Source organism: Balaenoptera physalus (genome assembly GCF_965194825.1).
Source record: "Balaenoptera physalus genome assembly, chromosome: 8".
NCBI lineage: Eukaryota > Metazoa > Chordata > Mammalia > Artiodactyla > Balaenopteridae > Balaenoptera > Balaenoptera physalus.
In genome coordinates, this window is record NC_138887.1 from 100,598,791 (window position 1) to 100,611,184 (window position 12,394).

Genomic DNA, 12,394 nt, shown 5'->3' on the forward strand with positions numbered 1-12,394 from the left:
GGCTGGATAGCTAGCAAGATGAGGATGGCTTTTTTATTTTTAAATGGTTGTGTGGTTATTTTTGTTGTTTTTAAAATATGTGACAGACCATATGTGGCCCACAAAGTGAAAATTTCTTCTTATCTGTCCTTTTTCAGAAAAAGTTTGCTAACCTCTGAATTAAACCATTTGGGATATTTCTGTTGGGATGAATAGAATGGCATTTAGCCAACTTCATTAGGAAAAGCCCATCTTAAACAGTCATATGCCTTTTTTATCTGAGTGTTCCTTCTCTTTAGGCTGTTTATAATAGTTTAAATTTTTGTTTCAGGAATAAGTACCTTGCCCTTTTTTTCTTAATGGTACAGTGGCAATCTTGGTAGCCAATACCTTTTGGACACAAACTGGATCCCATTATAGATAATGCAGAAGTTTGGGGGCGGTTAAAACTTAATTTATTAATATTGTTAAAATTCTACAGCTTCAAGTTGCAAAAAATTTTTGTCCTGTGTCCATGTAGATAGAGGAGGATATTTGAGGTGACTTCTTACTGCTTTACCTTTTAACATTTTAGAGCAAAAGCTGTAAGATTCTCTGAAGGAAAATGTTTGTTAATTATAAGATTTAAGTAATAGACAGTCATGGCTAACAGCATATCAATATCAAGATGAATTTGTGTTGCTTGTACTCTGTGATTCTAATCACTTTCCACTGTTGTATTCCTGAGATGAATACAAACTGGGGAAAAACATTATTTGCTACCAAACGACAGTCTTTTTCAGTCCTACAAATAATAGAGCATAGGAGTATGCCAAGATTTCAATTCCATTAGAAGTTGTTGGGTTTTTTTGTTTGTTTTGTTTTTTTGGCTGCACTGTGCGGCATGCCGGATCTTAGTTCCCCACCAGGGATCGAACCTGTGCCCACTGCAGTGGAAGCACGGTGTCTTAACCACTGGACCTCCAGGGAAGTCCCCCATTGGAAGTTTTGATTTAAAGTTCTTGTGACTTTACATAGGCTGTCTTAGCTTCTATAAGTAAGTGACTGCATCTTTATACAGCAGTTTTCATATCATGCACATATTTTGAAATCCTTAAATAAGTCATTAAAAAAATGTCTGTCATTAACATAACAGATCTAGAAGAAAGAAACTCATGGAGGGCAAAGTATATTAATTCTTTAGCTTTGTAGTTTTGCTTTATCATCTGCACCCTAACCCTCTCAGCTTATTAACATTCTCATAATCAGGAATATACATTCTTACCACATTACTTCTTCAGAGCTCTCTGGTTTTGTGTTTATATGTAAAAATCCAGTTCAACATAGTGTATAATAAACTGCTAGCCATTTTTAAAAGTAAGCATGCTTCTGTCTCTGTGTACCTGTTTTGGGGTTTTAAAAAAAGTAATCTTGACTTTAGGTATAAGTGATCCTGGAACTATTTTTGATATCTCTGTATTTTTAACAGAAGTGTTTTGGTTTTTTTTTTTTTTTTTGAAAACACAGCTGAGTTTTTTAAAGTCTGGTTTAAATTTTTGAATTTTTAGAAAACCAAGTCAGTGGTTGTGATTGTTTACCCAGAAATTGAGATTCTCATAAAAGCAATAAAGAAAAATATAAGGATTTGCATGTTGTTTGATACTAAGAGTGGAGAACCCAGATAGGAATGGATATTCACTCCTGAATTCTGACCATTGGCTGAAACCTACCTCTAAAGGGATAGTCCGGATTCACTTTTGGATCCAAGTACACCAGCCATGGACTGTGCTTGCCTTGTCTGGATGTCTCATTTCAGACCAGCAACGGGCACTTAAGAGAAAAATTTTCAATGGCCTGTCTGGCAGTTTTGTTTTGGAAACAATTTTTATTTCCATGCTTTAGCTCTGGGCAACACCTGTGGCCACAGCACACACCTGGCTAAGTCCAGAGCCTTGTGTCCTTTTAACCTCTTGCTGGATTTCTCTGCATTTTCTACAGAAAGATTGTAAGTAAAATAGATGGCGACAAGGACGGGTTTGTCACTGTGGATGAGCTCAAAGACTGGATTAAATTTGCACAAAAGCGCTGGATTTACGAGGATGTAGAGCGACAGTGGAAGGGGCATGACCTCAATGAGGACGGCCTCGTTTCCTGGGAAGAGTATAAAAATGCCACCTACGGCTACGTTTTAGGTAGGTCCCTACTATCTGGGGGAAAAAGCTTTGTGGAGCCGGCACCTTGAAACGTAACTGTTTTGTCTTGTAGAATGATTGTAGATAAAATAGACGCCGATAAAGATGGGTTTGTGACGGAGGGGGAGCTGAAATCCTGGATTAAGCACGCCCAGAAGAAATACATATATGACAATGTTGAAAACCAATGGCAGGAGTTTGATTTGAATCAAGACGGCTTAATCTCCTGGGATGAGTACAGAAACGTGACTTATGGCACTTACCTGGGTAAGGGGCAAGATGTCAGCCTGGCAGAGACCATGGTCTTGAGTCAAAGAAACAAATGGGTCACACAGTGAAGGAAAGGAAAAAATTATGCTTATCTGAGATAGTTTGATGCTGAGCTGATTCTCCTTCCCTTTATTAATTTTGATTTTGTATATTATGTATTTTTTAAAATTTGTTTTATTTTGGTTTTCTAAGGTCTGACATCTTTTACATCTTCGGCATTTCAGATACATTTCCCCATTTTTTCTTGCTGTCATCCCTCAGAGAGACCATTTTTGTAGTAGATCTCGTTTAAAAGGCTACATTGTTCCAACAATGCAAAGCAAGAGGCTTTGAGATGTGTCAAAGCCTGACATGGTCACATTAAAGTGTTGGACCTGAAATTCAGACCAAATTAGATTTCTTTGTAACTGGTGAGAATAGAAGGAAAATTACTGTCTTCCTTAATAAAATAAAGATCAAATATAATAGTTTTCCTTGATGAAATTTAACTATTTCAGTATGTCTGCTTACTGAAGTTTAGAAATGAATTATTTCCCATTTGTTTTCTCTGGCACATGAGTTTGTCAGCCTGCTTTGCAAATGCTTCAAGGCAAATAAATGTGACTTTGATTGCTTTCTGTTGATTTGGTAGCTTGTATGCTTGGGCCACCTGTTAGTAATTTTCTTTTACTTATTACACTTGCCTGCTGTTGAATGCTAGGTGGCGATCTTACTGAGTTGATGACTTAGGGTGTTTTTGTTGGTGAGATTCCTCTATTGCACATGGTTACAGTTTGAGACAAGAATGTATAAATGTTACTTCTTGCATTTTTATTCTGGAAATTAAGTAAATTTCTGGGTTAAAGCAGGCATTCTCCGTCACTGACTAACAAGCAATGAGTGTATGATGGTCTGTTTCCCCCACTGGATAGCCAGCTGTCCGTGTTAATTACAGGACTGCATGCATTTCTGTTGAACAGATTTTTATTTCTGTATCAGGCTTGTTCTCGTTCCTAAGACTAGAGTGGCAGTCTCTCTCTATGCTTGACACTTACCCAAGAACCAAACATATCCTTCACCCAATTAAAAACACGTGTATTAAAAAGTCAGTGCAGATAGAGAGGCATCCATTCTTCTTGCTCTCTGGCTGAGACCCAACACCCTCCTGATTTATTTGGAATTAATTATAAATGTAAAGCAGTGGGTAGGCTATTGGTGATCTCAATAGAATGGTGTGTTAATAAATCTCAGCTCAAATCTAGTCACTCACTTGCTGTCCAGAATGAATCTTAAACTCTTTGTATGATTATGTGCATAAAAATCTGTTGAGTGCTTTGTTGCCTCACAGGGCAAATGATTCAATGTAATGGGTATTTCTACTGACTGAGACTGCATAAGCTGAAGCTCTGGCTGGAGAAACAATGTCTTTATAAGGCATCTTTCCCTGGAGGCTCATGGGTGGACGGTGCTCGGGGTAATGAGGTGCCTTACAAAAGTGCTGAGGAGTTTTTGTGAAAGCGTGTTCTTGGTTCAACTGAGTTCAGGTATAAATCATTTTAGCTTTTAATCTGCTTTCCACAAAAGGAACATTAACCCTGTCTCTGCCACAAGTAAAATATGAGATACTATGATCCACCCTGCCTATACCAAAACTAGATCAAGAGCCTACCCAGGCCAGATGGCCCAGTAAACTGGTGCTTAAGACAGATAACGGCACTCTGAGCAGTGATGATAGGCACATGAGTTTAGTCATTAAAAATAAAGTTTTAAAGCTTCCTTTTTCATCCTTATATATGTGCATGTTATCGGGCTACTTGATTTCAGTCACCATGTTTTAACTAAGGAGGAGAGAAGGGCTCTTAGCTAAGAATCTACTCTTAATGTATAAGTTGTCTTCTGTTATCTTTCTTATTTATGTTACATAGTTTGTACTGAAGCTTTATTTGTTTAGAAGAAATGACTTAGTATCTGCGAAAGATCGTACTTTCCTTAAATTCTTTGTCTCTAACCTGTTACGGCTTTGAGTATACACGTATAGGGTCCGCAAAGCCTCATGATTCAGTCAACTATCTCACTGAATTTTGGCACTCAACAGAGAATGAAGCTTCAAGTTGCTCATCTCTCAAAATAGAGCAGTAGTTTATTGTTGTTGTTTTTAACTGTGCTTAAAGTATGGGAAGATTGAACTACCGTATCGAAAGTCAACAGTGTAATGTTATTAAGGGACCCTGTGGGTCTTTTTTATAAAACTAGTGCTGTATCTTTTTTTAAATTTGACCAATATGTTGTAGGAACAATCATTTCTTACCTTTAATATGGTGTCTTTTCCTTTCAAAATATCTTCACATGTTACCTTATTTGGTCTATACAGCAACTCAGATTGAAAAGGTTTTTTTTTCCTTTTCTGCCATTAACTCCACATTTTTTCAACTTAAAGAAACAAAATTTCATTTTTCTAGATTCTTACAGAGAGACTAAATAACTACTGCTTGTGCAGTTCAACATCCTAACAGATGGATAAATCCAAATTTAATTTGGTTGTAATCTAATGTTTATCTTTTGTAACAGCTTTATTGAAGTAAAACTGACATACGATACACTGCACGTATGTAAAATGCACAATTGATGAGTTTTGACACGTGTGTGTATTGCTGAGCTCATCGCTACAATCGAAATAAATGAACATTTCCATCACCCCCAACAGTTTCCTTGTGTCCCTTTATAATCCTCAAGGCAACCACTGATCTGTTTTCTGTAACTCGAATTTGTTTGCATTTTCTAGAATTTTACAAAAATCGGGAAGGGGGGGTAGTGAACAGTATTTGTATCTCGTGGTGTATTTCTGAGTTGGCTTAAGAAACTACAGTGTGACCATTCAAAGTGGTGTTGTTCTGGTACTTGAATCCAGATGTCCTATAATGGGATAGAAGGCCTTTGATGTTTGGCTTCTTTTGGGGGGGGGCGGGTGGGTGCTGCACTGCACAGCTTGTGGGATTTTAGTTCTGCCGACCAGGGATTGAACCCAGGCCCCTGGCAGTGAGAGCTCGGAGTCCTAACCACTGGACCGCCGGGAAATTCCTGATATCTGGCTTTTTAATGAGAACCTAATGTTTAATCAACATAGCAATGGCTAACATTTATTAAAAGCCAACTCTGTGCCAGGCACTGTTCTAGCACTTAACTTCTATTTATTTGCTTATTTAGCCTCATAACAATCCTATGAGGCCGGCACTGTTATTATCTCCATTTTACAGATGAGTACATTGAAGTACAGTTAAGTTACTTGCCCAAGGTCACATGGCTAAGAAGTGGTAGAGTTAGGATTCAAACTCAGTATGACTTTAGAACCACCGCTGCCCCTTGGCTATATCTAGAAAACTCAAGCTCTTTGGTTGCCCCAAGAGCAGTGACAGTGAAGCATTGCATAACGGATTACACAGTCCAGGAGCCGGGTTCCATGTTGAATGGCAAGCATTTACATTCAACTCAGACCTGACTTTGAGGTCTTTGATTACCAAAACTGGATGTCTTTATACTGCTGCAATTTTACCTGAGTAATCAAGAGTTAATTCTTCAGTGCTTGGTTTTTCTTTCTTGGAAATTGATTCCCCATACATTTTCATGTTTTGTGGAAGTCTCTTAAGATTTGACCTAAATTTTTCTTTTCTAGATGATCCAGACCCTGATGATGGATTTAACTATAAACAGATGATGGTTAGAGATGAGCGGAGGTTTAAAATGGCAGACAAGGATGGAGACCTCATTGCCACAAAGGAGGAATTCACAGCTTTCCTGCACCCTGAGGAGTATGACTACATGAAGGATATAGTAGTGCAGGTGGGTGGGGGAGAGCAAGAATTCTCAGTGGAAGCGTTCTCTTTTTGTTGCTTACGCTTTCCCCTTTAGCCTTTCCTCTGTATTTAGAAGAATGACTTGCTATACAAGTGCTGGCCAGATTGAGTCCAAGCTCTGTCACTCTGTTTTTCTGTGATCTCGATGGTGCTTTAGGCTTTCTATTTAGTATGACAATACGTACCATCAGATTATGTATTTTGCCCTTCATTGGTGGCTTCGTACTGTAAGCATGAGGGGAAATCCTATTTTTTAAAATATCAGGCACTGAGTAATGACAGTGATACTAAAGAATTTTCACAGAAGGCAGTTACTGATAAAACGTAGACTGTAGCTGTAGACGTACTCACTGGTCACATCTCCTGTTAGAGTTAAGCATGACTAGGGCTACCAGATCATCATGGGCTTGATGGGATAGTTCACTATTAAGTGTTCCTTCAAGAAGACTATTAGTTATTTTAAGCTGAAGCATAAAAAATTGATAATATTTTACCATTCTTTCAGCTAGAAAAACCACAATTTCCTATGGTTTAACCATACCCACACACATCTACATAAACGTGTGTGTGTGTGTGTGTGTGTGTGTGTATTTTAATGAATGACAAATAATTGCCTAAACTAACTCATCCAGATACTAAGTCTAATTACTCTCTTCTGTTTAGGAAACAATGGAAGATATAGATAAGAATGCTGATGGTTTCATTGATCTGGAGGAGTATATTGGTAAGTCTGTTTCTAGTGTTTTTCTTAGAAGAAGCTGAGAAGCTTTGGAAGATATGTTCACCAATAGAAACAATTTACCCCATGGGTCAACTCTTAGCACATCATTAAGTCAGACCAGCGTGAGGAATAGGGGGTCATGATAAAGTGTCTGTAGCAGCGCTGGCAAATCAAAATGTAAATGTGAGCCACATACATAGTTTTAACTTTTCTAATAGCCACATCAAAAACAATAAAAAGAAACAGATGAAATTTATTTCAATAGTGTATTTTATTTAGCCTAAGATTCCAAAATACTATAATTTCAGCATGTTATCGATATAAATCATTGAGAGTTTTTTTTTTATACAAATCTTCAAAAGTTTATTTTACACTACAGCACATTTCAGTTTGGACCAGTCACATTTCAAGTCCTCAGTAGCCCCATGTGGCCAGTGGCTACTGTAGTGGACAGCAGTGAAATAGTGCATCCCAGATGCCCTGTGGAATTGACAGTAAGGAGTTGCAGGGAGCCTAGACTGGCATTAGGAAACTGGGAAATAGAACAAAAGAGACAGTTGGGTGACTAAGAGTTGTTGATTCCTCTTAGTCTTTCCTTTTTGCTGTATTCTATTCATGTTTTCTGTCTAGGATCTCTAATTTGTTTCCTTCCGTCTTTTTTTAAAAATCACTCCTTTCTGCCATTTTTCCTTTTAGTTGTCTGGTTTTGTTTTCTTTTCCCTTTTCTTTTTTGACCACACCTCGGCTTGTGGGATCTTAGTTCCCTGACCAAGAATCGAACCTTTGCCTTCAGCAATGAAAGCTCGGAGTCCTAACCTCTGGCCTGCCAGGGAATTCCTAGTTGTCTGTTTATTTTAGATGCTACTATACCTTCAAGTTTTCTGTTTATTTTAGATGCTATACCTTTCTCTCAAGTAAAGCTTTTTTTTTGGCCGTGCCGTGCAGCACGTGGGATCTTAGTTCTCCAATCAGGGATCGAACCCGTTCCCCCTGCAGTGGAAGTGCAGAGTCTTAACCATTGGACTGCCAGGGAAGTCCCTAAAGCTATTTTTATTATCCTCAAAATAATTTCAAGATTTTCCCATTGCTTTAAAAAAAGGAGCTGCCTCTTACCAAGTAGTTGAGCAAATTGTTTCACAATTAGTGCGATGGAAATTAGCATAAGTAAAGGAGAAGAGATGGAAGATATTACAAATGTCTTTGTTACAAATGTCATTCCATTTTAAAAGATTTTAGATAATTTTATATTTCCAATTCTTATTTTTACTCATAGTAACTTAATTCTAGTGCACCACTGGTTTTGTGTTTCATAAGACAATTTGTTTTTAGGCTTCTGATCTTTACCTGGAATGTTTATTTTAAGTGTGAAAGGGAGACTTAAGCCCTTACCTCTATCCCTGTATGTCACTTCAGTCCATTGAACAAGTCACTCCTTTACTCAGATTTTGTCTGATTATACCTGCTATTTATTTTCTAGAGTTACTCCAGTTGAATTACTCCTTGAATACTCTTTTCTTCTAAGACTCCATGATGTACTTTGAGAGGGGTGAGCAGTGGGAAGATGGAATTTTTTTCCAAAATGATTTTTTTAGTGGAGTTCATCAGCACAGTGGAAATAAATGCCTGGGTGCATTTACTGAGCCCATTTCAAAGTCGACTATTTCTTTTTTTTAATATTTTATCTTTCAGTTCTTGGCTTTTGCCATTTTATCACCATTGCTAAAACGGAGGAACTCATTTTGAACCTCTTGAGAGGAATTACGTTTTATAACGGTTAAGTACCATCGTTTATCAAGCATTGGGGCCAAATAAAGAGATACTTCTATCTCCCTCCCATCATATAGATCAGTTGTTTCTTGAAACTACTAAAACTATCAGCTGTGTGTGTATGACTTTGTTTTGCAAATCATCAACTAATGCAGACACTTTTACATCTTGGGTGCTGGGCTTTGTAAAGCTAAAAAGTCTCCCAAACAGTATCTTCCAGTTTCTAGGGGTAAACTAGTTTCTGCCCTGTTGAGGAGAAAGATCAAAAAGAAACAAATGGTCTTTGCCTCTTACATTTAGCATTAATAAGTCCCCAGAGTTATACTGTTGAACCATTTAAATTTATTATACAGCATTGCAAGCATACACAAAATTAAATAGAATAGTATAATGAATCCCCTGTACTTAGGCTCAGTCCCAGCAGCCATCAACCCGTGGCCAGTCCTTTTAAATCCATATCCACGTCTTACCTCCTTTATTATTTTGAAGTAAATCCCAATCTCATTTCATCTGTAAATATTTGGTTATATCTCTCTTAAGATACATATGTATCTCGAAAAATTTTTAAATAAAATGTCAAAAAATTAGTAATTCCTTAATATCATTATATAGGTTGAATTTTTTAATAGAAAATTAAATAGTATTAATTCTTATCCTTACTCTTCTAGCTTTAAGATGCACTTACATTATGTTGTATATTCAAGCTTCTATTAAAAGCATGTCTTTCAGGAAATTCCCTGGCGGTCCAGTGGTTAGGACTCGGCACTTTCACTGCAGCGGCCGGGTTTGACCCCTGGTTGGGGAACTAAGATCCCGAATGCCGTGTGGTGTGGCCAAATTTAAAAAAAATAAAAAGAAAGAAAAATATGTCTTTTAAACGCACGTTTTCCTAACGTGCGTTTCCTAATACGCACGTATTCCCTAATTCAGAATTTCCCAATCTGTATACAGTGAAAGGTCTCCCTGACCCTCAGGACAGCTAGGGCAGGGTGCTGGCCAGTGGATCATACAAATACTGTGTTTTCTGAATGTGCTGTAACATGAAGAAAGAATTGGCAAGACCTGCTCTGAAACTCCCAATTTGTGTTTAAGACAGAAAGGAGTAGTTCTACTCTTAACCCTCAAGTTCAGGAAAATGACAGTGCCAACTGTCAAATGCCGGAAATAGTAGAATTTAGTAACAAGTTTGATGTCCTTTATTCAAGGGAAAACAATCCATGATTGGGGGAGTAAAGTACCTCACAAGCAGTGGGGCATTCTTCCCAGGGGGTTTTGGGCAAGAGCAGGCTTTATGAGACATTAGAGGGGCAACTCGGATGCAGGACGACATGATTGGCTAGGAGGTCAGGGATTTCCTTATAAAGATAGCAGGTCGTCTTTTCTAAGGGTAAGGTAAGTTGACTGAAGCTGAGCTGGAGGGTTGTGATTGATACATGTTAGGTTTTCTTGGCAGTGTGGGCTGACTTAGGTTTAGATTTGTGGCATGGGCCCGGCCACTGAGGCAGCCTCCATTTTATGGGTCCCAACATACAAATTACTTTCATCACAAGTAAATAACTCTTTAGAAGTTACTTAGACTTATATTAGGTGTGTTCCCATACCTTACATGGACTGCATGTACACTTACTTTGATATAGTGTAATTTAGGAGTCTTCAGACTTTCACTCATGTAATTCCTAAAAGAATTTTGACAGCAGCTAAGCCCGTGCGCCACAACTACTGAGCCTGCGCTCTAGAGCCTACGAGTCACTACTGAGCCCGTGTGCTGCAACTACTGAAGCCCGTGTGCCTAGAGCCTGTGCTCCGCAACAAGAGAAGCCACTGCAATGAGAAGCCCGTGCACCGCAACGAGGAGTAGCCCCCGCTCGCCGCATCTAGAGAAAGCCCACGCGCAGCAACAAAAACCCAACGCGGCCAAAAATTAAAAAAAAATTTTCTTTTAAATACTTAAAAAAATTAAAGTATACTCTGTAATTGGTTGGTAGACAGTTTGACTTATAGACCTCTCAAGTTTTCTTGAGGATTTAAAACCACATCTTTCTAAAACTAGTAGTCGGGTTAATTAGTAGTGAAATGGGATGTAGGGAACAACTATCTTACGAAAGTTGGTCTTTACCTTTCTTTTTATTTTTTTTAAAAGAAATTTGTTTATTTATTTTTGGCTGTGTTGGGTCTTCATTGCTGCGTGGGCTTTCTCTGGTTGCAACGAGCGGGGGCTACTCTTTGTTGTGGTGCACAGGGTTCTCATTGTGGTGGCTTCTCTCATCGCGGAGCATGGGCTCTAGGTGCATGGGCTTCAGTAGTTGTGGCATGTGGGCTCAGTAGTTGTGGCACACATGGGCTTAGTTGCTCCGCAGCATGTGGGATCTTCCTGGACCAGGGATTGAACCCATGTCCCCTGCATTGGCAGGCGGATTCTTAACTACTGCTCCACCGGGGAAGTCCTGGTCTTCACTTTTCTTGATGCTAGTCATCTCCCTTTGTTTCTGCATTTTTTTTAAAGGATTCTCTTTGCTCTCATATCATTCAAGACCAACAGCTGGAAATATTCTTGTTGCAAGATCAGTAATCACACATCAGGAAAACGCCTTGCTTCTTAAGGTCTCTCTGACCTAAAATATACTTATAACTGCTATTAGGTTCCAAACTGATGAATGAGGAAAAAGGGTCAGGTCAGCTTTGCATGGGGCAGTCTTTGAGAAAAGACAAACCCGTCATTTGTATGGATGTGTATTCACACAGGTGACATGTACAGCCATGATGGGAATGCTGATGAGCCAGAATGGGTAAAGACGGAGAGAGAACAGTTTGTTGAGTTTCGAGATAAGAACCGTGATGGGAAGATGGATAAGGAAGAGACCAAAGACTGGATCCTTCCCTCCGACTATGATCACGCAGAGGCAGAAGCCAGGCACCTAGTCTATGAATCCGACCAAAACAAGGTAAGTCTGTCCAGGCCCAATCTGTCAGTGATCGAAGTCTGTTTCTAGGGGATTGCCTAAAGAATATCTGTTGAGGTACATAGAGCATTTAAGGTCTTAATTAGTCTGAGTCTGCTGTGGATCTAAAGTTGGCGATTGAAAACTTACAGGACAGCGCTAGCTGTCTGATCTCATTTTAGAAATCCCTTTGCCCAATGTTCCCAGCATTGGAGGAATTTAAGCCTCAGAAAGAGCCTCTGGATATAGCCTGTGCGCAGCATGCATCATCTGCTATCTTTGGAACCCCAAGAAATCTTTGCTTTTCTGTTGTTATTTCCTTTGTTCTTTTATCTTTTACAGGTTCATTTTGCCTACTCAAAGCTGGTTGTTTCCTTCTTAAATCAAATATGCTTTTTAAAATTAAGTCATTTGTAGGAGCTTATAAATCAGCTTTTCTCTGAAACCTGTTAAAATTACCCTTGATCAGTTATCTGAGAAGGCATTCAGTTCATTAAAAGAGCAGTGTTACTGCTGAGCCCTGTCACCTTTTTCAGAGATTTGAATGCTCTCCTTAGAGCAAACTGAAAATCAGTCTAAAGCTGGGGGATTCTAGAATTCTAAATGTTCTTTTATTTAGACTGATCTTCTGTTTTAAAGCAGTTTCTTTTTTTTTTTTTTTTTTAATTATTTTATTTATTTTTGGCTGCATTGAGTCTTTGTTGCTGTGCGCAGGCT

At 38.6% G+C, this 12,394-nt stretch overlaps 1 protein-coding gene across 2 annotated transcripts in view; it reads left to right on the forward strand.

Annotated features, from left to right (window-relative positions):
- Window positions 1–12,394, forward strand: part of CALU (calumenin) — a 28,618-nt gene that overhangs the window by 12,907 nt on the left and 3,317 nt on the right. The window contains exons 3-6 of one of the 2 annotated variants that reach the window (XM_082472399.1): window positions 1,957–2,150; window positions 6,070–6,236; window positions 6,914–6,974; window positions 11,481–11,680. In XM_082472399.1, the coding sequence (XP_082328525.1) occupies window positions 1,957–2,150; window positions 6,070–6,236; window positions 6,914–6,974; window positions 11,481–11,680 (622 nt within the window). Of the gene's footprint in view, window positions 1–1,956; window positions 2,151–2,223; window positions 2,418–6,069; window positions 6,237–6,913; window positions 6,975–11,480; window positions 11,681–12,394 lie in introns of both variants that reach the window. The other variant, XM_082472400.1, reaches the window with a different exon arrangement.